Source organism: Acipenser ruthenus, chromosome 14 (assembly GCF_902713425.1).
Source record: "Acipenser ruthenus chromosome 14, fAciRut3.2 maternal haplotype, whole genome shotgun sequence".
Classification (NCBI taxonomy): Eukaryota; Metazoa; Chordata; class Actinopteri; order Acipenseriformes; family Acipenseridae; genus Acipenser; species Acipenser ruthenus.
Genome location: NC_081202.1, coordinates 17,972,229 through 18,000,049, shown reverse-complemented (window position 1 = coordinate 18,000,049; position 27,821 = coordinate 17,972,229). Strand labels below are relative to the sequence as shown.

The following is a 27,821-nucleotide window of genomic DNA, read 5'->3' as shown; positions in this document are numbered from 1 at the left end:
AATTAAGGAGCATGTTGAATTCCTTAAAATAATCTTCTTGGTGTTTTTTTTTTTTTTTTTTTTTTTAAACCTTTTAAAAATCAACAGGTATTTACATAACAGAGGTAAATGCTTTGTGAAAATGGCCCAAAAATCTATACGGAAGCAAATGTCAAGGCTCATTTGGAGCCTATACTGTAACCTAGTCCACCCACAGGTACTCAAAACGTCTCCTAAGGCTTTGTTTATTGCACAGTACAGTAGTTTTTAATATTCCATTGCTGGTTTAAATGTAGCTTTGGGTGTAGAGTAGGTGGAACTTTGCTACAGTATAAACTATTTACTGTCAGGCTCAAGTTCTATTGGAGCTCAAGCTGCATGATTACTCTGTGTGTTGTAACCTTTTTATCTGGAAATGTCTAGGAAAGCAAATATTTGTTGGATTTTTTGTAAATACAAAAGAACCCTTCAGACTCACCGTGCAGCCACCTCAGAACTACAGCTTCGGTGGACAACGCAGCTCTGGGCAGCTTACAGGCAAGCCCGCAGGCGCCCGGCCAGACTAGAGGGGTCGCTGGTGCGCGGTGAGCCGAGGACACCCTGGCCGACCTAACCCTCCCTCACCCACCACAGGGCGGCGCTCGGCCAACTGTGCGGCGCCCCCTGGGAGCTCCAGTCCACGGTCGGCAGTGGAATAACCTGGACTTGAACCGGCGACCTCCAGGCTATAGGACGCATCCTGCACTCCACTCGGAGTGCCTTTACCAGATGCGCCACTCGGGAGCACCCAAAAGAACCCTCTTTTAAAAAAAGGTTTGATTATATTGTTAAAACAGACAGCTCACAGACCTTCCCCATATGAAAAAAACAAGGAAAGACGGCTGAAGGCATAAACCGAGGGCCAACAAAAAGAACCAGGCGAAACTACAAGAAGAAAGTCAAGACTATACATATTAAACTCTCCTGTAAGTACTCATTCAGATTTCCTGTGGAAATATTAGAGGGGTTATTTATAGCTTTGGTGGACAGGCATCCCTCAGATCACAAGCCTCAAAGAAAACGACTGCGGGGACTTTGTATTAAAATGCATTATGCAGACAGCAGCTATGCTACTTCAGATAACTACAGAGCTAGCTTTACACCTCATTTCCATAACTCCATTAACAGTAGCCAGTGCCAGTAACATGCTGCTCTAGCTATCAATGAAATAAGCAGAACAGGTAGTGGTTTTGAGGTTCCTGATTTTATCACCCAATTTTCAAGGCGATCAGGCAATGCAATTCTCACCAATTAAAATCTCAACAGGATATAAACTAATGAATGTGAACAGAAATCACATTGACCCTCAGCAGTCATTTTTTGTTTCTAACAGAACCCAGTACAGTTAAAAAACTGGAATTTCTTTGCCAGTACAACTGATTCAGTAAATTTGGAAATGCAAAGAGGTCAGTAATTTGTGTCCCCAATGAAAACATATTTCTGATTCGGCCAATTCATTGGGTGAGTTTTCCTTTCTGAAAAAAAAACAAAAAAAACTGGGCTCATGACAATTGAGTTAATAACTTTCAGAATCTAGCCCAGAGTTACTAGTTACAATAACTGTGTTTCTCAATAAAAAAAACATCACCAGGATTTCGTCTCTTAAAATGAACTATTTATAAATTGGGAAACCTTGGAAGCTCTAATAAATATATTTAGAAACAGTCACTGAACCTCTTTGTTGGCTTTGTCTGTCAAAGCTGCTAAAGTGAGCGTGGAAACTTAAGATATACAGTCGTGTCTATGACCCCGTTCACACTAGTGGGCTGGCCCAGGGCTGCCCCATATTAAGGTCTGCAACCCTGTTCACATTTGTGTTTTTAAGGCAACTTTGCGCATTCTCATATGCGACTGAAAAGCAAGCCTAAAATGTGGCAAACTGCTCGTTAAACTATTCTATTGTTTACTCGTTATTAATATCATTGTTATTATTCACTAGTCTCTAACCATTACCAGTAAAGACTGAACATTAGCATTACCCCTTCTCTTGGAAGATTACCGAACATATGGTTATATAACAAAACCCTTGTCCCACATGTAAACGACAACTTCATTAAGGGAATCGACCTAATCTAAATACAGCAATATGCTGTCGCATGTCAAATACACTTTGCTCAACAACATGCACGATACGTAATAAACCACTGCTCTAGCGTCAGTAGAATAACAATAATAATCACAATAACATGCATTGAAATATTACAGTGAGGGTCTCACCCTCACATGGTGCATCAACGATCTTAATATTTGTGGATGAGAACAGTATTGTGTGTGTAAAAGCAAGCAGCTAAAACAAATTGTCAGTATTTTAATGTAAAGAGGCACACTTCTGTAGCTATGTATATCATTGCGTGCAAAATAAACAATGATGGCTGAATATGCCAAGTCACCTGCACCATTAGTGATCATTACTGAGATCCACAATCCTGCAGTTTTTTTATATTTATTGCTTAGTTACTAAATAACAGGAAGAAAATGTATATGAGAAAAGGCGGCCCTGAGCTGCCTCAAATCGCAAGTGTGAATGGGGTCTATGATGACTCCAGAAAGCACTATGCCAATAAAAGTGTCAAAATAATCACGAGTAAAATCAAAGCCAAAACGGCGCAGAGCAAACCGATGACCTTGAGGCGAATGCCCGTTTCCCATCGCCAGTCAACCGTGTCTTCAATAGACAACTTAATTCTAGTTAACTTTGAATGGCAACTTCTCATCAACCTCTCACTGTAGTTAAGCTTTTGAAGTAACATTATGGTTCTTACCTGCCGCTGTTTATTATGCTGACTTGCAAACTTGAGGAGTCCTTTTCCATTAAGCTATGCTATATGGTTCTCTGGATCAATCAAACTGCATCAACCGAGCACTTGTGACTGGGGGACCTTTTGCTGGTCCACACGGAATTGGCACACCACTGGGTCTGACCTGCCCTCTGAATCAGATTTGCAGCATGCTATTCTCTGATGCCTGTAAGGAGTCAAGTGCAGCTGAATGCCACCACTGCCAGTTTTCAGGGCTTCATTTACTAAACATATTGGTTAATTTGAGTGCTCTTTCATTCTGTGTTTCCTTTCATCTCACTGTGGCTCCTCCACTCATCATAAACAGTGTTATTATTTGTCTTGTGTAATTTGCTATCACAGGCTGCAGCTGCACAGCCCCATCCATTCTGCTTCCCCAATTTAACTGCCAGATAAAAGGTTAAGTGAGTCGTAAGCAATCAGAGTGACAAAAAAAACTGCATTTTACACCCAATGAACTCTGTAAAGAAAAAGCCAATGTAAATTGTGCAAAGATCTTACATAACTGATCAGGGTTAGTTGGGGGGGGGGGGGTATTGTGTATTTTCCAATTGATAAAACGTCTCTCCCTGTCATGTATTTTACTCTCACTTAACTGCTTAAGGGATTTCTTTGTGTAGCTTACAGAAATTATAATTGTAGAATGATTCCCAGTTTATTACTGCAACAATTACAACATTTTGTCGTGTCATAGGAATTTCTGTACCCATCAGTACAGGTAAGTTTCCCAAGCCTTTGCCACAACGCAGTGTCATTTTTGATTGGGAGTCAGATTTGATTGATCCAAGGTTCAGAAAGCATATTGCATCCCATTAACTGAAAAACACTTGTCGTGTGTGTGTGTGTGCGCACCTAGATAGTCGTGCTCATGATCATGTTTGTTCAGTAGATTTCGCACTTTGAAGATGACCTTTTCTCTATTCCAAAATAACAGTGTAGCTTTGTTTAACTTTCACTATTCAGCCAGTGTTGTACCGCTCCATCTCCTGGGGTGCTGTATTCCAACAGAATGTAAGGAGATTGGATGCGCACTGCATTTCCTAATTATGCAGGATAGCTCCATTTGCCAATGTAAAACAAAGCTCAGGGGATTCAAAACCTTCCAAATATAAATAATTAATTGTCTACTGTGTACACCACTACTTGACAGAACAAAACTTTTGGGGAATCGCTGTACAATACTGCACTGACCTCATTTGCATACTGTTAATCCATGCAGGCTCCTGTCATTAAGCCACAGTATTCATGACCAGAAAAATCAGAGAGCATCCGCTTTCACTGGGCTGTAAATGCCATCTGAGCCATCCTGCTAATCAGAACCTGTCTCAGAATGAAACGCAGGGCCTTGATGTTGGAGGCTGTGTGGTCCAGTGGTTAAAGAAAAGGGCTTGTAACCAGGAGGTCCCCGGTTCAAATCCCACCTCAGCCATTGACTCATTGTGTGACCCTGAGCAAGTCACTTAACCTCCTTGTGCTCCGTCTTTCGGGTGAGATGTAGTTGTAAGTGACTCTGCAGCTGATGCATATTATTATTATTATTATTATTATTATTATTATTATTATTATTATTATTATTTATTTCTTAGCTGACGCCCTTATCCAGGGCGACTTACAATTGTTACAAGATATCACATTATTTTTACATACAATTACCCATTTATACAGTTGGGTTTTTTACTGGAGCAATCTAGGTAAAGTACCTTGCTCAAGGGTACAGCAGCAGTGTCCCCACCGGGGATTGAACCCACGACCCTCCGGTCAAGAGTCCAGAGCCCTAACCACGACTCCACACTGCTGCCCACTACTCACATGTGTGAACTACTAACATAGTTCACACACCCTTGTCTCTGTAAGTCGCCTTGGATAAAGACGTCTGCTAAATATAGGAGGCTGTGTGGTCCAGTGGTTAAAGAAATAGGCTTGTAACCAGGAGGTCCCCGGTTCAAATCCCACCTCAGCCACTGACTCATTGTGTGACCCTGAGCAAGTCACTTAACCTCCTTGTGCTCCGTCTTTCGGGTGAGACGTAATTGTAAGTGACTCTGCAGCTGATGCATAGTTCACACACCCTAGTCTCTGTAAGTCGCCTTGGATAAAGGCGTCTGCTAAATAAACAAATAATAAACAAATAATAAATAATGTTGGACTTTTTTTATTGCATGGTTTTCCAACCCAGCACATATTTAGATCCCTCACGATTTAATACTGGTCTTCTTTGGAGGCATTCTCTAACTGCCTTCATGGTTCACTTCAACACCAGCATTAGGATCTATGTAATTTGACAGCTATTACAGTGAGAAAGGGCTGCCCCATTTTCTGTTGCCATGGGTGCACTGCATATTAACAGCTACGTGATTGGCCCTGATGAAAGACATATTTCACAGTCTCAAAAGGTGTCTGTTTGATTTGTAGTGGAGAGCTTGAAATCTCATCCTAATGCTAAATGATTATTCTGCAGCCAAGACCCACATTCTGTAGAAGATGCTTATCACACTGAAAGCAACCCACTGGGCGCAAGCATTTACCTTGCCTCTGCATACACAAGAGTACTCCCAAACCAGTGTATTGTTGTATTGAAGGCCACTTTAAAAAGTTATATTGAAACAGGAAAACTAGACCTTTGTTCTGAGAGCTGGTCCATGCATGTTTCTTTTGTTTGCTTTAAATTTTCTCAGCTGGATATGTATGCAAGTCATGGTCAATAAAAGAACTGAACAAGCCTAAAAGGTGAAAGGGTCTCTATGGTACAGGGAGTACTTACAAAAACAATTAGAAAAGAGGAACTTACTATTACTAAATAAAGTTGCCAAAATGCCAACTTTGGTCCCTATTCACAAGTCTTGAGTTACTACTCATTGAACTTTGCCATGCTGGTGTTGGATTTTGAAAAGCTTTGTGAATAGGGCTTATAGTACTAGTGATGCAACGTGTAACTCTTATATATTCACAAACAGAACTTTGCCATATTTTTAAAAAGTACTTCTTAGTCCCAAGATGTAGAGGCAACTTTATATTTCCTGCATTCAAGCCTTCAGTCTGGGACACTTATTGGGCAGTGTTTTGAGAGAGCTGGGGTACTATTCTGAGCTGTTGAGAGCATGTGTAATTCGACATTCATTTCAGGTAAAGGCAAAGCAATCTCTGCCAAAGACTTGGAAAAAATACATTTTGAAAATATTAGGTAGAGTAAAAATCAAGGAAATTAATGAACCCACAGAAGTATTAAAACATAAAAGCAAGACCTCTTTTTTTAAAGCACAAGCTATGTTTGATTTGTCCGGAAAGTACCGCTCTCTCTCAATAAAAAATGGTTATATGATGACGAAGCATTTTGATGTAGTAAGTTTAGTACTAATTATCTGTTTCTGATCTCCTGGGGGCAACAGGGTAAATGAATTCAGCCACCGTGTCCTACACTTGGTCTTCTAACCGACTCTCAACAAGGGTGCCTGCTGTGACAAATCCCTCACCAACACAAGAATTGGAGTTGAAGCGATCACATTGAGGCTCACCGTTATCTTTGCTGCTGTTCTCTTCCACAGTCATTTGCTCGGCCAGCTCGGACAGTGACTCGTCGATAGTCTGGCTCCCACGCAGGGTGAGTGAAAGCCGCCGTTTGAACTTCTTCATCTTTTCCATTAAGCACTCCTCTCACAGAAGCCTGCAAATCAAGCACATTTACAACATGAGCACTAAAAAGCATGACTCAGAGGGTGAGCACTGCAGAGGCTCAAAATCAGTCTGCTGTTTTCAACTGAAGTTTGAAGAACCCACGCAATTTCTCTAAAGATAACAAAATATATACATCACAATGAAAATAAAATGTCCTGGGCTGGACTGGAATGAAATTAAATAAAAGTGAAGGACAGTAGAGTGTCCCCAGTGGTTTGAACTGAAGGAATTAACGTACAGCTTGCAATAGGTGCTAAAGCCCTTTTTGCTTTTAGAGGCTTTGTAAATTACATTACATTACATAATGATATACAGATTTGCAGTACTTACTGTTATGCATTGAATATCTTAGTTTAATAAGATATTCAATGCATAATACTAGTTTTCTGCATAGTACCATCTTGTGCTATATTTATTAATCTGTTTTCTAATCACTTGCTTCAAAGTCTTTCATTCCATCAACATGAGGCAATCCAATTGATTTTAATGAACTTACTGTAGCTACCGGAACATGTTAAAGGAGAGTGTGTTCTTTATCAAGGAGGCATAATGAGGACACAACCTCATCGTTGATGGCACTTAATTGGCATGATGGATCAACAATTACAAACAGTAGCTCAGCACTCTGAAGAACCGGGTACAATCCTGGTGAGAGGGCAGCTTAGGGAGAAGACCAAAATCTTGAGATTCAAGAACAGTTTGTAGAAAAATGTAATAAATAAATAGTGCCAACATCGTGACACAATCATTTATTTTTCTCTGTGCTAGACTTTCGTTATTAATAAGCTAAAAAAAAGTTGTATACTGTAGTACTGCCGAGTAAAATAAACTGTATACCCAACCTTACCCATGCAAAATAGAGAAGTTCATGTGAAAGAAAAAAAACAGTGTGAAAGCCTGATGTGGTGCAATACAGTACAGGGTTGGCTACAGTGCCAACCATCCATCTTAAAATGAAAATTAATCATTTGCTGCAAAAACCCTTAACTGCCATTAAAGTAATACACACCTACTGTAACACTATGGGCAGCGCTCAGAAACAGGAAACACCTTGAGAGAACATTGTCCTGAAACAAACTCCTAACCAGTGAGCTATTTCCCACCGCATTGTGTCCAGCTGCTTTGCACTCCCACTCCACCTCCACAGCCAGCTTCAGCAGGGAGCAGTACAACCTGACGCTCTCCTCCACAGTCAGGCGTCAAAACAATTGCATACTGTGACCCGCAGATAACATTTAATAAACCCTGCTGGCACAACACACCATCTACCAATAAGATTATGCATTCGGACAACTAATGTCACTGTGATTACTGTACTGTGAAGTTGAGCAAAGGATGCACAACTGGGGCTTGAGATGCTCGGCACTGGTTAAGCCTGTGAATGCTGAACGTGTGACTGGCACAGACAGGCGTAGACAGGCACAGCTCTTGCTCATCTCACAGCTGTTCAAGTCCTGTCTCTCTCAGCAACTGTACTGTAGCTGCAGAAATGTTGACACGGCCTATGGTTGTAAGAAGGCAATGTTCAGAATAGTTTTATATGTAAATTAGTTAGTTACTCATTCATCCATGGTATACATGCTATTAAGTGGTTAAATTGCTCCTAACACAGTTGGCAGAATGAATATAGTTAGATAAAATTAAAAATACTGCATTCCTTTGAATTTAAGACGCCCTCAAATTTAAGATGCAGTCGTCCAGATTTACCACCCTCAATTTGAGGAAAAAATAAATCAAATAAATATGCATTTACAAAGATACAACCTCAATTACGCTGTTGTATCGTACAAAACTGACACGAAACAGTGTTGTTGTAGATTAACCACAGAGCTTGTTTATTGTGCTGTGCACTGTATAATACTTAAGATGGCGTTTCTGTCGTACACACACCACTCACTTATGACATCACACATCCTGACAACAGCAAGTACAACACGACACAACACTCCATGGCATCAGGCAACATGTGACCCAGCAACCACAACAGCATTGAACTGTGGTATTGCTTGGCATGTCGAAAAATACGGGTGCATTTCCGATCTGTCCAAGCTGGAACTGTTTGTTAGAAATGCTGAAATTGTAAACATTTCTCTTAGAATTCCTCAGGAAGCTTGGTTTGTCTTTTCTCAGCAGTAAGTCACGTTGCTGCTTGTGTATCAGGGCAGACGCCTTTGTTGTCTTTTCTTGGCAGTCAGTCATGTTGCTGTTTGTGTACTCGGATAGTCACGTCTTCTGTTGGCGATTTTAATGCACGCATCACTATACTGTACTCGAATTTAAAACGCAGGCTATTTTTCAGAAGAAAAAAAGTTTAAAAAGCGCGTCTGAAATTCAAAGGAATACGGTAGCTATACTGCATAAACACCTAACCTTACACCTAACCACTGTTGCGGTACTGTAGACCTGTGTTGGTATAACCTGTTCTGGAGAATGCAGTATACATTTAATGTGCAAGTAAAAACTGCAAGTACCTTTACCTTCAACCAGGCTTCTGAAATGTTTATCAGCGAATTAAAAGCTAACTTCAGCCCACAAAGTGTGTTTCCAAAAGAATATATTTTAAGCCACAACTAACAATATTCCTAAACCGCAGCTAATGAGCAGATCTGGGTAGCAGCCACTCATTTCCGCTTCCCTTTCTGAATGTCGTCAGCAAGGTTTTAATTAGCTCTGCTGAAACCAAGGGCACCATCTGTTAGACACAGGCAGCTTCCTGTGAGCTGTCAGAGTTGCAGGTAAGAGCACTCCTTCTCAGTGGGGAAGACGGCCTGTAATGATCAGCTGAAAACAACTTGAAATTCCTTTTACTTTATCAGATACACTAGTCTAAGTGCAGTACCCATGATGTCTTTGACTTTCAGTTTCCCAATTAACTGGCATATGATCAAATAAAATGGGGCATTGAGGGAGTTTGTAGATTAGGCCATAGGGTCAGAACATGGTGGAAAAATGTGCTGTGTCCTAATTCATACTATACCATAATTACTACAATTTAATGAGAAATGTATTATGTGCTAAATATTCTTCAATTTGAAGCACACTCTTGGCAAAGCTATGTATTACTCAGTCACATGGTTCTGGCATTACAGCTGGTTAATCTCTTATTCCATATATTCTAATTTCCCAGTTCTCACAAAGAATGCAATGCTTTCTCAATTGTTCATTACAAATGGTTTTCCAATTACAGATGAAGTGCTCAAAACAAACTGTGTCCTATACAATGAATACTAACTTGACATTTGCTTTGCCTGCATCCCAGGGTCATTTTCAGGACTACACGATTGAGCAGGAGCATCCAGATGTACAGTACTCGCTGCCACCTAAATACTGTGCAATTAGAAATCCATCCCAGCTGCTCTTTCAGAGCTGTAGCTGTAGTACCTGCAGTGATTTAGAGGAAACATCTCAAACCCCAGTGCACTAGAGCAGACATTTTGAAAAGAGCTTTGAAACAGACTTTAAAGTTATACGTGTAAAACGTTGTCAGGATGTTTACAATGAAAATAAATTACAGGTATGTTATTTAAACAGTTGTGGCAACACATGGGGATGTATAATGTTATATTTTTCATAATCTCGCTACTTACTCTTTAACCTCTCTGCTGCTATTTTTCAACACGAAAAACCCTGCATCCTCTTGGAGAGAGTAGTGACAAAATAAAGCTGCGAAAACAGCTGCTTTTGAACAAGCCACCCAAAGTACAGCATAAAGATCAGTTAATAAAAGTACAATACCAATGGCTAGTTAATATGCGTCTGACACATTTTGCTTAATCTATAGTGCATCACTTGAAAGCAAAACATTGAGGTCTTCGACAGTTTACAAATTCAACAGTAATTACAACTGAATGCTCTTCAAACAGTCTTCACTGAAGGCATCTGATGGCTTTTTACGCAAAGCTATATAAAATACTATCAGAGGGCATATCACCACATAAATGCTTCAAGGTCTGAGCAAGTACAGTAACAAAACAGCACTGATCAGGGACCTGAAATAATGTTGTTACGTCAAGAACAAATTCAACAGAATAACTGACAGGGATGTTTTTATGTCACTACTGCATCCTTAAGTGGACAAACATGTCTACAAACACCTCTTTCTCTTAATATAAACCAGGTGGAGGGCCCCTGTGTGTCCCAAGCTTGTTTTGCAGATAAAGTGTATTACTCTTTTTTGTACATTCTGTTCTACCTTTCCAGTTCAAATGTGTCAAGTTGAAGTGTGTAATCCAAACAAAAGACAGTGATGTATTTATCAGGCAGCTGAATCAAAAACAAACCAGCATTCTTGAGAAAATAACCAAACGTGCATACAGTACTTTGCTGGAATGAATTACATGTTTATTAGCCTGTCTTTTTCACAGTAAGGAATCTGCAACAATTTAATCTTCTTCACATACAACATCTGTTTTGGGCAGCATTTTCTGGAGGAAGGGGAGGGATCGTAAAACTGATCAAAGCCGGCAGTTTCGTCCTGGGAAAGGGGCAAGTCGAGAGCTAATGTATGTTGATGTACATTCTTTACTATCTCTGTCTGTACCTTTCTGTTTGGTTTGATTTTGGTTACTTTCCCCAGACATACTGGGTGAAATGCAACTTTGTTAGCCCCTGCCTGAACCTGCCTCAGTTGACAAGCTCAGAAAACACCAGACCTGGACTGGTGGCTGCAATGAACACCTGCTCCCATGAACACAACTAAAACTGCATTTTCATTTCTTCTCATTTCCTGGTCAGCAAGCAAATGTTTGATCCTTTTGGATCAAGTCCACAACCGTGGGCCTGTTTGAGTCCAATGATCATCACAAATACAGAGGCAGACCCATTCTGACATGGGTTTAAGTGGGAGCTATCCAGAACAACACTTCAAATCACGGCTTGTATGAAATACTGACTGACACCTAAAAGGAGCAAACAAATGACAGCAAAAGTCCACTTTTTTTGCTTGTTTGCGTTAGAAATGACAGACCATCGTTTATCCCTCTCTTGTACTCCATCTCTATACAATGTAAATTACTTATCAAATTTGCTTTGGTGTGTGAAGCTTACAGTAAACTGACACATGGTCGTCTGCTTCTTTTTTATATTAGGTCGGAATTACCTTTTATTATTAAACTCAATTGCACTACCTAAAAAGAGACAGCACCCCCCATACCCACTGTACACCCCTGTCGTCCACAAAAGGTACATGCCTTTAAAAGAAAAAGATGCTCTTTCAATCAAAGGCTTGGCTTCAGTTACCCTGGCTTTTATCTCTCTGCAAACATGTAATTTTTCTCTTTCATGCTGTCAGAACAGGGTGATAAATCACACCTTGTGCTCTGGGTTTGAAGACAAGATACCCCAGCCATTACATATTTTACTGCGCCGGTTCCGTTTTTTGGAATTAAATGGAACTTCTAGTATCAGATTACTATTTTCTTAGAAGTGACAATTGTATTTTCGGTCAAACAATAAACTATTTAATAATCTATAGAGCAACATTTCAGACAAAGTCCTTCCTCCTTAAGAAACTGAGCCCTTTGTAACATACGTTTCTTTAATAAATAACAACAAGAAACCAACCACAAGCACCACCAACCATACGTCACCATGGCAACATGAGCCAAGGTGGTCTCTGGGGCCTGCTCAGTAGTTGTCACGATCTGGCAGTTTCATCAAAAACTCATGAATCTGGATCGCTCCTGTACCTGGCGGCATCAGAACCCAAGAAACAATTAAACCAAACTCTGCGCTGTTTTTCTCTAAATTTTACCACTGAGTGTTTTTTTTTCTTTTGCACTACACATTTACATGAACAAATAAAATGAAACAAAACAAAACGCCGCAGTCATGTACTGTATATGCTGTAATATACTACAGCAATGCGAGGGGTCTAATCTGAGGGTACTCCACAGCAACAAGCTTCTGGATCCTTTTAATAATGAACAAGGAAGGAAGAGAGCTACCGAAGATCCCAGCAAGTCTGTCAACGCAGTGGGGAACCTGTTTTAAATCAAACCATATTCCTTGCCCAGATCCTAGGCTCCGATGCACCAGAATGGTAATAATAATAACAACAACAAAAACAATAACAATAATAAAGCTTATATAACCAAATTCCTCACATCATTGGCCTTTCATCAGCTTCCATTACTGCTGTAGTCTCTAATGAGTCAGCATGTGCTGCTGCAGTACAACTGTCTACGATGACTGTACCGGCATGAGGGACCATTTTATTAAACCATAACACTATAAACATCACCCAAGGCTACTACAGACTTCCGTCCCTGACCCTGGAATTAGGTACATGCGTGTCAAATGTGGACTCAGCAACTTTGAGCATACAGTACAGTTAAATCATGCAGTATGCCTTACATACACTTGTAGTTCCTGCAGGTTTTAACCACAGTAAGGCATATGTTGAGAGATTCCTTGGCCCAAGGCCAGTGGGGTAGCTAGGTTTTAAACACAAAAGGATCTTGTACAGTAGCTCTCAGTCCTTTACTCCAACCACATACAGCTTCCCTAGGTATGATGCAATGCAATTCTGTACATAAAGGTATCAACATGTAAATTGGGTGAGTTTCAAACTTTTATTTAAAGAATTAAAAATAGCTATATATTTAAAACTTCTGTGGCTCATGTTTGGTCAGGGAAGCTTGACATTTTAAAATGTACTCTAGAGGGTCCCTCCCTGTGACATTGTGTTCTGCGTTTCCAGTCCCATCCACTCAAAACAGTGAATATACAGCAAATAGCCTGGCTGACCTCCTCTGGTACAGGGCTCTGCTCCTATGAGCTAGCCCTGATACTGCACAACACTTACCCAGTGCACTGCAGGAGTTGCTTTTTTTTGTTTTTGTTTGTTTGTTTGTTAGTAAGCCCATTTATTTGACGGTATCTACAGTACGACCGGGTCCAAAGTAAACAAAATGTGGCAATGCGCCATATGTAGTTAACTCTCTGCACTGTGGAACCTCAATGCCATGTGAGAAGGTTAATTAGAAACATGACATGGCCCACTTCAAGGCTTTTCAGGGGCTGTTCCAGCCCAACATGATTACATGTTGCAGAAGTCCTTGAATTAACTGATCAAGTTAATGTAGATAGCACAACTGACAGCATGCAGTACAGTATTTTAAGACTTTTATAGGAGCTGTACAGGATGAAGGGGGGAGAGGAAAAGAACAGTGACAGATCAGATATAATAATGAGCTTACAGTAATTAGGTGACTCGAAACTCAAGGGGATTTGAAAGGCAACACTGCTTACCTGAGCGGCTTCTATTGTAGCTTCTTTGTAGGTAGTGACAGACTGCATTCTGCATAAGAGCACCACACTGTATTTCTTAGCATCATACTGTACAGTATGTTGTATTTGAACTTCATTGCTAGAGCGAATGATTTTCCCAGATCAATACAGGTCATGTGACTATTGCTGCTTTGGACAGGATGGACTATGATGCATTTAGGAAGAACATTGGACTGCAACTCAAGTTAATCCTTAAATCAAAGACTATTGCTACCAGATATATTTAAGAAACTAACCCTTCTAGTGGACAAGCACTTTGACAGTTATTATACTGCAAGTTTTTTTTAATTATTATTACTATGTTTTAAAAGGAATCAGCATTCATTATTTTTGTCACATACAAGATACCCAGCATAGATTAACAGATACTTTTAGCCCCAATTCTCAAAGATTTTAGATTTATAATACAACCCTGATTTTTGGTGACTGCAGTAATTAATTGCATGACACCTCACAAAGTGAAGCATGGTGCTATACAAGATTGCTGGTATTCTGAATTACATTTATTTTTAAAAATCAATACTAATGCTTTCCAGAACATAATGCGAGTGCAGCCAACCTGCCCCACCTCTGAGATAATATTACAAGCCCACCTGGATTGGTCTGCAACACATTACATTTATAGTACAGCGAGGCTGCTGAAGGAGAGACCCTCAATTATTCATGGTCAGCTTTATGAAGTGCGACCCTGGGTCAATTCCTGAGAGGAAAAGCTGAACACATTTCGCCTGCCTTTTTTCTCTCGGTCACAGACAAACTGAACAGTAAACTGATAAACATGAAGCAGCACTAAAATACAAAATGATTTACAGTTTTAAAACCCAAGTTATTTTCACTTAAGTACAGTAAATGCAACACTACTTTACTTGATTAGCTGTTACAGGGAGCTTACCCCAGAGGCTAACATCATTCAAACCAATGTTTTTGTTGTGGTGGTGGTGTCATACCTCTGTTTAAATTCTGGGAGGTTAAACATGCTCTTCAATGTAAACACATTTAAAAAAAAATAAAAGGCTGTGACGTTTGTCTCTTGTTTATGTTCAAGTAACACTCTCATGTATATTTTTCCAAGGAAATCAAAATACAGGGAGGAAGGGAATAAAAACAAGCAACCACTTAATACTGTATAACATGTGACCCTGACGTACGTGGCATGTTATTATTTACAACAATACTCCCTCATTGCCTGAGACTAGCGCTCGCGTCATAAGAATAACCATGGTTAGAAACAATAATACATTTGTAAGGTTTCATGTAATCAAAACAAAACAGCAACACACAGTACATGCAGTATCAATCGAATTCTGTTCTCAAAGGCCCATTTTTTTATTTATTTTATTTTTTTATTTTTAAGACAGCTCCTTTTTACAAACCAACTGCCAACTGAGCATCTTATATCAAAGTCTGCCTGATCTACTGTCTCCCCATCATTAAACATGAATTGAAAAAGAGGGAGGTGCAGCCTTCATAATGCTACACACACAAGTCAGGGATTCTTTTTGCATAAAACTAATCTGGTCATGTGAGGCACATGCGCATGCATTTAAGGTGTTTTTTATTTTTTGTTTGTCTATAAACTCTATATAAAGTTGTTTTTTTTTCATTATTAATTATAATTCATCAAAAAGATGTCCAGCCTGCACACATGCACACCATGATTCAGTACAATCCTGCTTGCAGTATTACAGCTGGATTGCTCTGCGGCTCATTGAGATGTGAGTTGCCCTCTGGGTCACATACTTAAATCAGCAGATGAAATGGGATTTCAAACCAGGATATCCGATTCAGGTTACACTGTGTCATGACTGCAACAGTTTATTGCTGTTTGCTTAATCTGTGGTGTGGAAATACGTAAATGTAATAATCCCAGCTGTAGTTTTTCTTTGGGACAATGTGCGCCAGGGTCAGTAAAAAACAGGATTTTTTTGTGTTGCTTCGTCATTAATCAAATCAGGGACAGCTTGAGCTACAACTCTTCATTTCCTTTTTGGGCCATGGTAATTGGATCTAATTTTTCAGTTGATATACAGTAGAAGTCATCTGGTGTGATGACTATACGTACTAAGATTTTATTTGAGCATCTTGGAAGACATGCATATGACTCCCTTTGCTATTGCAAAGACAGACAAAAAGATAACCCTAACTACAAAAGGTAATGCAGTATCCAACACTTAATTATCAATGCCTCATCAAGCAAGCCTGAGCATGTTGAAGCGTGGGGGCAACCGATACACTAACAGCAGGAAGAGAAAATGAAGGATGGCATGCTCAGCCAAATGCACCAGAAATCAAAACACCCAATAATACCTCTCAGCTGCCTGTTTGGGACATGGTGTAGGCCGACTCACAGCCTTCCTTAGATCAGCTCCAGTGGGCTTTTCTGGGAAACCCCTCAAATTATTGGGAACAGCAACAGACCATATCAATGACTTTGAAGTGACGCTGTAATTAATGTTTTTGAAAGACACCATCTCCAATCAGAATGCATTGCTTTACAGAATTGTGACAACTACATTCTGCAACCGGGCGTGTGAAGAGGCTGAAGGTCTGTACCATGACTAGTTTTGCCTTGCAGCACTTGTTTCACAAGAGTACCACAGAAAATCTCCACACAAAATAAGGCTCCTGTCTCAACTTGTTCAAATCAGCAGCATGTGAGATTTCAGCATAATTTCAACTCCCACACGGCATGACCCAAGAAAGCAAAACCTCTGCTTCCTCTCAAAGAAAGTGAACTGACAGACTATTCGCTAATTTCCATTATTTTCTAGGGCCCATGTTAAAATGTTAGCAATATACTGCAAGGGTCTACATAAGTGTGAACCAGGTTGACTCAAAGTGCAATATCTGTTAATTTGAGCCTGTTAAAACTGGAACCAAAACAACTAAGTAACATAATCCAAGTTCTGTTAGGCACTGTTAGTGTGTTTGTCTATCATTTTGTAACATTAATATGATTTTTTCTCTTTTAAAAAAAGGAGTTAAAGAATGGAGGAAATGCTTTGAAAATATGGCCCAAAGGACACTTCATTTCACAAATCCCACTGTGAGTGGCTCCACCTGTCTGGTGGGTGGGGCTCATGTCACTAGCAAGAATTGTTCATGTCATCACCCACAACTTTAAAACACTCAATCATAAAATATAGAAAAAAAAATAAAAGAAACAATTCTAAAAGGTATGCATAAGTTTAAGAAGTCATTTGGTTCGAATGAAAGCCTGGCAGTTCATTCTAACCTTGCAAATTCTCAGCATTTCAGTTCTGCAAAATATTATGAGGATCAATTTTTCCAATCCAGATTTTCCCTGCAGTCAGTTCTGTTCAAAAGGACTTTAGTAATCCCAGTATATCCCTTCAAACAGCAGCAGTCAGTGTGACCCAAGGATTCTGTGGCAATCTGCCATCTCAACTTCAGTATACGGTATAGTAACGTAAAAAACGTTGTACATGTCGATTTTCTAGGCATTTTTGCGGGGCCCTTAAAAAGGGGGGAGTGACTAATAAACCGGTGCGACGTATGCGCCGGTTTGTCTAATATTAAACTACTGTACCAGCGCCACAATGGGATTACTACAGCCACGGTCTCGCAGAAACATAACGGTCAACAACCCTATTTATTTGTTCAGGATCTACGGCATTCAGGTCATGCTGCTAGGTAAAAACAAACCACTAAAATGTTTTGTTTACTGGTTATTAGGTGCACTGTTTAGTTTATTGTTTTTTTGCTTTTTAATTGATGAAGCAGCTCTGTTTAATACTTTTCTTTTAAATTTGAATTAATACAATGAATTTGTAAAAGCCAATACAGCAGGAACTATTTAAGTGTGGGTTTGGAAAGAAATGTTCAGTAAAGTAAAGATGATATGTTCTTGAACTTGTTTGGGTACTTAGGGTAAAATACCGGTAGTTTAATACAGATGTGATGTGCGATGTATAACTTGATTTTACACTGTTAATTATTACTTTTTAAATTTTGAAAATCAAATAGTTTCTAGCAGTTTAACTAAAAACAAAAATCAACACAGTAAAATTATCAATGGAATAGAATGTTGCAAACAAGGGTTATTTTGAAACTAAACCTGTGCATCTTTCTTTATTTAAATCGGTGTTGAGCATGTAGGAAAAAAATTAATGGAAAAAAATATTTTAAACACAAAAAAAAATTGAAGTCTCAAAAAGGGGGGAGCGACTTACGCCAGTGCGACCTATAAAATGAGTTTTATGGTAACAGATGGGCATAAAAAACTCATTTTTCAGGAAGCCTTGGTCCTTTCAGTTTAAACTGAAAATATAACAAATTATTTAAAAATTTTACAAAAGTAATGAGACTTTATTTTGACATGATTTGCACATAATTAAGAAAGCCACAAACCGCTATTAAAACAAGGCTTTATTAATCTAAGACAGCCACAACTGTTTGATGCTATTCAAGGTGAGCACGGTACAGTATGCTGCAGAGGAGAATGGCAGTAACAATGTAGTAACCGGACAGGATTTTGCTGCTACGGTATTGGATTAGGTTAACCATTTTAAAAGAAATCAGCAAAGGCAATTACAGTATGGTACAGAACATAATAGGTTTGCATAATTATCGTTTGATTTGCTAATTAATCCCAGAATCAAGCCTAGCTCATTAAAGTGCAGAGATGACATTACTAGTATTTAAATGCAACTGTGCTTGCCTTGTATTTCATAAGCATGTCAATCTAGCAAAGGCTCAAGTGTGAAATGACTTCTAAATTAACTGTACTGTGAAATGCAATTAAAAACTATACCTTTTTTAAACCCTGGCATGTCTACAGAGTGGTTCCACAGAAAAGCTTAAAGGAACAACATGTGAAAGGACTGATTTCAACTAGTCTGCAAGTCCGAATTTTGTTTTCTCAGACTGCATTTGTAAAAACAAAAACTGATCTGAAGTTCATTCTACAGAAACACACACAAACATGCCAGACCGAAGTAACTTTCAATTGTGAGCTCTTACTTCCTTGCTGCTGACAAAGGTAGCCATGATGTGATTCTCAGCATTCCTTTACTACCCCTCACTCAGTGATTAAACACTGCTCCGAAGGGGGGGGGGGGGGTTGCAAGAACGCCCAGACCTTCAAACAAGCCGGTGATAAAGGTCATAGCTGGCACCCAAGCCTGAGCTTGTCAGAGCCTGTCCAGCTCGAATAACCCCCTGCAGTGCTGATCTGCACACAAATTCAAGGCAAGGTTGCCCTAACCAACTTAACAGCAGGTGAGAAATTCTAACTTTTTACCTAGTAGATTCCTTGTTATATATTCTGTTGGCTGATCTTTAACATGCTCGGCCACAGGCAGGGAATTTTCCACTTACATTGAGTCCTGCTGAACTATGGGAATGGTCCATCTATGTTCTGGGATCAATGGCTACTTCAGGGAAGGCGAATACTGGTTTAAGGTTTCATATTGACATTCAAGCATGAATGATGGTCTCATTTGTCTCAAGGGAAATTAACCCTTGTCACAGGCAGTGGGGGTGGGGTCAAGTGATAGGTCAGGATGTCTTGAGTAAACAGAGGAATCAGCCAGCCTCTGCTTTATTTCTAGATCAATAACAAAATCAACAGTACTGCCTCTGTCCAGCCCGAATTCACAATATTTTAATTGGAAATGGTCCCTTATTCATTTTTTTAATTTAAAAAAGTTTCCATGCTACAGACTGGGTCCTTCCAGAATTCTGGTATAATAACGAAGTGAAACCTACAGTATATAATGTATGCAGTGTGTCCCGTTATAAGCACAATTCAATGGCCGAACATAACATACAATGCTGAGCAATAAAACAATGTCACCCCTTAGTAATATGACACCTTAATACCTTAAAACTAATTTCCAATTGGCACCTGCAGACTGTCATTTATTTTTAGTTCAATAAAATGATCAGCCCTCATTAGTAAACACTGCTTTACAACATGTACTTTAAACACCTATAGTAAGAAATGCGCACTTACTGTTGGCTATTTAACTCGCTTGTGTTTTAACCGCAGAACCTGAAGCGTTCACTACTGTACTTGGGTTTAGAATTTCACAATGAACCCCAAAATATTTTAGTGCAGCAAATGAGAACGAAAACAGCAGCACTTGCATAGTGCATAACCTTTACAATTCATCCTGAAAATGTCACCCAAACTGATAACGCTTCTCTTTGTTTCTCAAGGAGCTTTTAGAAATTCAAAAACACAGGCCTGATCAATAAAAAATCAATTAAATGAAGGGCCTTTGTGACACTATACTCATGCTTAAATGTATAACTGATAAGTAAGCAAACACAATGCCAGCCAAATGATACTGAGGAGGACAATAAATGTACTCACACCACAAGCTTCCTATATACCTGCTTACACTAATTATTTGTTAGAACGCAGTTGCCAGATAAGCACTGCAAGAAAAGAAAAGACAAGGTTCCTGGTGTGTTTAGTTAACATGCTCCTTTGTGACTGTTTGTGTTGGTCTCTGGCTAGATGAGGCCAAGTTGTAGATGAAGTGGTGCTTGGTCTCTTCTGAACAGTTTTCTCTGCTGCTATGTCTGCTTGTCACTTGCTGCCTGTATCCTGTACGATGATGGGAAGCTCTGAAAAGCGGAGTAATAGTAGCTCTATCAAACAGCACAATGAAGCTCAGCCAATGAAGCTCAGCCGTAAAATAACCTGAAATACAGAAAATAACGATTAAAACACAATGCTCACTTGCGTGGAGTGCAGGATGTGCCCTATAGCCTGGAGGTCGCTGGTTCGGGAACACAATGCTCACAACTGCAAATAAATGATTAGAGTTCGTAATGTATTCTTTATTTAAAAATGATCCAATGTTCTGGCCATCAGTTAGGCTTTCAACAGAGGGCAACGAGAAAGCAAATACAACAAGTCTCATATCGTGCAAAGTGCATTGCATGACAGCACTCGAAACAGTGATGTCAAGCATCACCCCATAGGACAAGTGGAATCTCTGTCATTCACTTTCAATTCCAAATCCTGGTATTCTACGATAAAATGACACAGTACAGTGTTTATAAAGAGAAGTTATGAAAGGTCAATAGCAACAGCAGCCTGCCGTCATGCTGAACGACAGATTCCGTAGAAGTCAGACTCACAGTGGAAGCGGCACAGCACGTAACAGACAGACAAAAAAAAAAAAAAAATACCCAAACTCATAATATAGTTTCAATTGCAGGGCACACAGTGTACTAGGAGACAAGAATATTTCTCACTAGATTTTATCCACTCAGATATCATCCCTCGGGAGACTGTAGTTATCTCTTAAATAAAGGCGTTGTGCAAACCTGACAGGCACGAACACAAGACAAACTGACCTATACATTACCAACTAACTGTTTTTTCTGGCCCAACTATCAGATTCTATCATCCCTCAAATATGTGAACATACTAAACATCCAATTAATCTAAAACACATCACTGGCTTATACAATCTATTTTTTTTTATTGAAGTCTAACAGCCTCTACAGTAGTTATAATATACTTTAAGTTTCCCTGAAGACCACTTGACTTCATAATCAGCCAAGCTTGATTAGCCACAGTGTATAGGTAACAAGCAAAGGGTTGTCTTATTAAACTCATAGTAAAACTAGGAACGGATCTAACTGCTATGCAATGGGAGTCCATTACCATCCACTCCTAGTATATCCTAGGTCTGGAAAACCTAAATCATTTCTAAACAAGAAACATACCGTGTTATGCTGTATGACCTCATGTATGTGAAATATGACATCATCACTAAATTCCATATGTAAAATGTAATCAATTCATCCAAACATATAACCACCAGGGACCGGCATCTGAAGTACTTGTAGCCTACTTCTCTTGAGTGAATTATTATTATTATTATTATTATTATTATTAGTAGTAGTAGTAATAGTAGAAGTAGTAGTAGATGACCTTGCAATACCATAGGAAATCCATCATTCAATTCAAAAGAAAATTATTAAAGTGGGCAAAACAATTAGAGTTATAGGTAGGGCTTCTGTTTTTCGGGTTTTATTAATTGTATTTTTCGGTGCTTATTTTGAACTATTTTCAAGTTTTATGTAAATCGTTTTTTTCGGTGCTTTCGTTTTTGATAGACTGTATGAAATTAGTGTTTTCGGTTACTTTTCAAAATGCTTGAGCTTTTTTTTCTGTCAAAATATGTATTGTAGTAACTCGACAGTATTTGCATACATATGCTGTACCTTCTTTCCTTTGCTGTCTTCCACAACGAAATCCCTATGGTCACAGGCACATTCTTCTGGGGTTTTTGTGTGTAGGCATTTTTGTACATTTCACCACAATTCTGTTTTAAATCCTCTGTATCTTAACTGTAATACATCTTTAAATCCCGCTAACAAGCCTCCATCCTGACTGTAATCTCGTTTTAAATCTCGCAAGCGGAGTCTCCAATAGAAATGTAGGAATGTGCTGTCACTCAGTAGTTGGGGCGGGTTTAAAGTATTCAGAAAGAATCAATGATAGATGCAAGTCAGGAAGACAGGACATTGCCCACAGGAATGTATTTATTATTATTTTTGTAGTAGGTTTTATTTTTTAATGCAAAAAGGGTAAAGTCAACGTGAATTGATTAACCATTTCCACAGTCTTTCTGGTGTTTTCCGGTGTTTATTGGCTGTCCACCGATTTAATTTTTTTTTTGTATCGAGGGTGTTTTATCAGGTTTTATCACTTAAAACCAAAAATCAGAAGCCCTAGTTATAGGCTATACTCCAAACCACTATTTGTGCATTTATTAAAATATATTTTAAAAAATGTCACTATACTTCTCCATTTGACACAAGAAACTAACCTCAAGCAAAAATTGGGCATCTGGGTCGCCAGTTCGAGTCCAGGTTATTCCACTGCCAGTCGTGGACGAGAGCTCCCAGGGGGTGGCGCACAATTGGCCGAGCGCCAGCTAAAGTGGGGAGGGCATAGGACAGCCAGGGTGTCCTCGGCTCACCACGCACCAGCGACCCCTGTAGACTGGCTGGGCACCTGCAGTTCTGCCTGCAAGCAGCCCAGACCTGCATGGTCCTCTGACGCTGTAGCTCTGAGGTAGCTGCATGGCGGGGCTGCAGATTGAAAAGAAGTGGTCGGCTGAGTGCACATGTTTCGGAGGACACGTGTGTTCATCTTCGTCTCTCCCGAGTCAGCGTGGTGGTTGCAGCGGTGAGCCAGGCTTACGAATTGGGCATTTGAAATTGGGGAAAAAATGGGGTTAAAAAAAAAAAAATGGGCATCTGGGGGTCTACTGGTGGGTCACTAGGCCGCAGCAACATAACTTTGGTGGCAGCATTTGAGAAACACTGAACTCAATGAAACAACTGAATGCGAGCAAATAAACACCCACACAGTATCAGCAGAAGCTTCTTTAACTGCAGGGCTACAAAAAAGACACAACAGACCCTCAGCACAAGCAGGAAATGAACCTAAAACCTTCTGACCACAAACTCCTGAGTTACCAGTGTCACCAAAGTACAACTAAAACATATCAGGATTTAAATCTTCTCACCAATAATGAGTTCCACAGGCAAATCCATTTCAGCTGCTTAAAAGTAATGAAACACAAACCAGCAAATGTTCTGCTCAGTAGCAAGAATGTTATAATGGCTTTGAGGGTAGGGCTTGATTACCATGCGTTTACTGACATCCACCTGGCTGTTTAATTCAAGTGAAGTCCCTTTCTTGATGTCAGAAATCTATTTAATCCCTGCAATTAAATCTTCAAAGTGTCTTTAGAGTTGAGTTTTGACCTAGTAATATGAGAAATGATATGTACTGGAAATAGACTGAAGGTCCTCAGTAACTGATAATTGAATTTCAAATAGATTTAAATTATTTTAATACAGCCGCTTTTCAGATTTGAGCCTGTCTGTTAGGCTGAATGCCAGTGAACATGCCGACTGAAAAACCATGTGAAATAATGTACTACTTATAAAAAGGTTAAAAGTTTTCCTGCCACTGTGTTTTGGTGATATTGTTAAGCAAATTAGTTTAGTCTAATCCGGCATCTCTTGGGACCCCAAAATTGTGCAGAATTATACAGTGGTAACGTAAAATCTAGAAAGATATAAAATTACAAAAAATAAAAAACACTCAAAACACTCTACAGCATGCACCACACTCATGGGAAATGTGCATATTTACGCATTATACTTTGAAAAGAGAAATGACATGACTTGGTGCCGGACTGCAGAGTCAGACTTGCACTGCTTTTAGGCAGACAAGACTTACAAATCATGCTGGATTCCAGAATAGACAGGTTCCACACTGCAGTGGGTATCACACTATTAGTTTCTATAGGGATTTGGTCAGGACCCCAAAATTAATCTTAAGTATGGATTAGACAGACGTTACTGTAATCTTTCCATTTTTTTTTTCATAACAGTATAGACATTATTTATTTTTTATTTTACTCAGTGCACTTCATACAAGGTGTTTTTTTATATTTTGTAGAGGCCTATATGAAGATACAGACCAAAACACCTGCTATGAGCTCTCTCTGATTCTGTGCACGGGGGTCTGCTCAGCCTTTTTATTCTACATCTACTTCTTCAAATTATACTAAGCAAGAAAAAAAAATGACATAAATGACCATCTTTGGTGGCATTATCACAGCAAGAAGCATGTGGATAAATGCACTCAGTCCTACACTACGGTGTGAGCTTACTCGTAGCTCAATAATGTTACTTTTTAGATGCGTGTGTATGTATGCATGAATATATATGGCCCTTTGTACTTACAATACCACTCAGTCTACAGTACAGAGAACATGCAGCTGTACTCTAGTAGAACAGTAGCTCAATCCCATCCAAATCCACAGTACTCTCTAACTGATTAGCAGTTAGTTCAAATTTTCTGCAGCTCTGTTTTGACTGTGCAGCAAGTCCCTCTGCGGTAAAGCTTGTTACCAAATGCTGCATTCCAGCACAAAGGGGCAAAGATTTACTAAGACTGAGGAGCATAAATATCAGCCCTTCATCAGACAACCGAGGGGGGGAGGGAGCAGCAGACACTGCCGACAGCAAGCCCCGGGCTCTTCAGGGATCTTGCCCTCTGGAACACTGCCAAATAAGATGCTGCCTAATGAGTGGTGAAAACACTGGCTGAACTATTTATGATGTACTATACATGAGTCTGGCACTGAGCACTGCACATGCCTGCAGCTTGTCCGACATGCCAGAAGCACACAATCAGGAGTGTTAACTGCTCTACACGGTGGGATTTTTACAGCACTTGGCAATAAGTAAACCAACAGAAAATGACTCGGGAGAAGCGTTTGCCGTCAGCCGACCGCTTTTTTTCACACTGCGTTGTCCTCCGACCCTGTAGCTCTTGGGTGGCTGCATGGTGAGTCCGCAGTGTGAAAAAAAGCTGACGGCACACGCTTCGGAGGACAGCGTGTGTTCGTCTTCGCCCTCCCGAGTCAGCGCAGGGGTGGTAGCGGTGAGCTGAGCCTAAAAATAAATTGCCCATTTCCAAATTGGGGAGAAAATAATAAAATAATTGGCAACGACTAAATTTATAAAAAAAACTAAAAAACACAGTCGGCTATCGGCAGTTTTTGTTATTTTAGGCGATAATGTACACCGATATTCATGCTTGAATTTTTTCCAGCACAGAATTTAAAGTTTGGTCAGGCGCGCTTACTAATGACGCAAGAGCATTGAGACTCATTTTCCCAGTGCTGTGTAACATGTGATCATCCTGCAGTAAATAGGTCTCAAAAGAGCGGTGTTTGAGTGATGAACTGTAGAATATTAGTCTGATGCTTTAAAAAAATTAAACCAGAACCAAAAAAAAATAGGTTGAATCCTAAACAACATTAATGGTTTAAGTTATTAGTATTATTATTACCCAATGTACTTCAAAATTACCGTTTGTAATTTCTGTTTATCTTACTTAACCTGCATTGGTTGAGGGTGTATTCTGTGGCATTTTGAAGCAGGAATTGATTACTGTGCCGTCTTTTGTTAAGTAAATTTAAGTTTCACTGAATTTTGGTATTTATGACATTTTTGTTTTTGATTAAGTGAACAATTTAAGTTGTGCTGCATTTTTAAGCAGTGTATGCTTAAGATTTCCATTACATGAGAGTAGATGTTAAAACTTCATGCTGATTTGAATTCGGCTCTCGCCAAGATAAGCGCCAACTAAGACGTAGCTTTACAGTAAAGTAATGTGATCCATCTGCATCTCCATCCATCTGATGATGTAGATATCCTTCTGCCTGGTGTTGATGGCTGAAATGTAATGCTGGCTCCAGGGATCATCTTATTTTGCCCCCCCCACCCCCCATCAGCACACACAACGGCTGCGATGCTGGCTCTGGGGATCAACCACAGTGCGGTCTCCCCAGCGCATCAGCATGACAACCGTCTGGACTGAGCTAAGTAGGGTACATCTCTGGGGTCTTCAAGTGGGCACCTTCCATCCTCTGTGTTTCGTCGACTTGCCCACGACACCTCAAGAGGGCTTGACAGTGATTCTGGCGTCCCGGCATCACCCCCCTCCATCCCCCACTCAACTCAGCCCAGCTTACTTACCCGTACATCAGCGTTACTTTCTTTCTATTGTGCCTCAGATCCCCAGCCAGAATCTTTTCGTCTCAACCACAGTCAGTTATTGCTCCTTTCTGCTGCTTCAGATAAGTTCTTCACTGTGGGACGCAACTCTTGGCCACTGAACCCGACATCCATGAGAAACTGGGTTGTAGAGTGTGCCATAAATCCTCGACAACCCACCTCCACTGGGTAAACCCGGACTCTCCATCCTCGCTGTTCCGCTTCAGCAGCTAGTTGAGCATACCAAAGTTTCTTCCTCTCATACGCCTCATCCACAGCATCCTCCCATGGCACCGTTAACTCTACCAGATGAACAAGACAGTATCTGGTCGAAGGTTAGTGCTGGCAATCTCAGGTGGAAAAATAAGCCGTTGGCCAACATCTGGCACTATTTTCCAGTCTCTAGAAGCTTCCAGTTGTCCTGGGAGAGGCTTGGTTTTAACACCTTTTCTTGGTGGTTGCTCTCCTGGGCGGAGGCATATTGTCTTTTGTGTGTAATGCTTAAAATAAGAATTTAACAAACGTTGTTGTAGTTGACATTGCGTAAGCTACATTTTAATTTTCTACTGTACAGTATAGGTCGAAGTTATAATACGCAATGTTTGACAGTAAGTGGCTATAAAAGTTAGTCACATTATATATTTGTAAGTGTTTTTACTAGTACAAATGCAAAGTGTTATTTGTGTGACTGTTGTAAAACAAATGTATAAATTGCAGTCAAGCACACTATATAATACTACGTTATTCTTTGTATTCATTTTCTGAAGTAAATGCAACAAGTAAACAATATCTGTTCATTTTTTTAACATTTATAATTATAAAACAGTTTAAACATAGGCCCTATGTCTTGTTCTGGTAGTTTACAATCGCTTATCTGCACTGTCTAGTATCGGTTTCCATTTGTATCGGCTGACATGGGTAAAGATAACCATCGGCTACCAGTAGCAGGCAAAACCATCTTTATCGGTGCACCCCTAGTATTCAGTGTACCTCATGGACACTAGATGTCTGAGTTTTCAAACAACAAGTGCTAGAACGTGCTGCCTGTGCAAAGGATTATATTATAGAACATCACTGCTGCAGCAGCTTCCTCTCTATAAATAGATACACTGACCTGTTTCTAATCTTTGTCACTTAAAAAATGATGTCCTACTTATTACTTGTATGTCTGCGTGCTCTACGTTCTAAACAGATCAATCACCAAATCCCTAATGAAAAGGAAAATAAATTTATTTCTGTTAAAACGCACAAAAGTTTTTAGGATAAGTAACCAAAATCTGACATTCAGAGGTACAGCAATGTACAACAAGCAGACTTAGGTGGTCTATCATCACATCAGTTGAAAAAATGATGAAACTTCATTTCATCATTGACTTCATAAAACTGGAAAATCTTGACGTGCAAACTGCATGCTTTCCAAATTTTGATAAGGAAGCACAATTTGGGTCAGATGAAATGCCCACTCCC

General features: G+C 39.7%; 1 protein-coding gene across 2 annotated transcripts in view; it reads right to left on the bottom strand.

Annotated features, from left to right (window-relative positions):
• The window catches only part of LOC117420135 (cyclin-dependent kinase 17-like), a 65,422-nt gene that overhangs the window by 25,318 nt on the left and 12,283 nt on the right, over window positions 1-27,821 (bottom strand). For both annotated transcript variants that reach the window (XM_034033684.3, XM_034033683.3), the window contains exon 2: window positions 6,329-6,477. In XM_034033684.3, coding sequence (XP_033889575.1) covers window positions 6,329-6,455 — 127 coding nt within the window. In that variant the 5' untranslated portion in view covers window positions 6,456-6,477. The remainder of the gene's footprint in view (window positions 1-6,328; window positions 6,478-27,821) is intronic.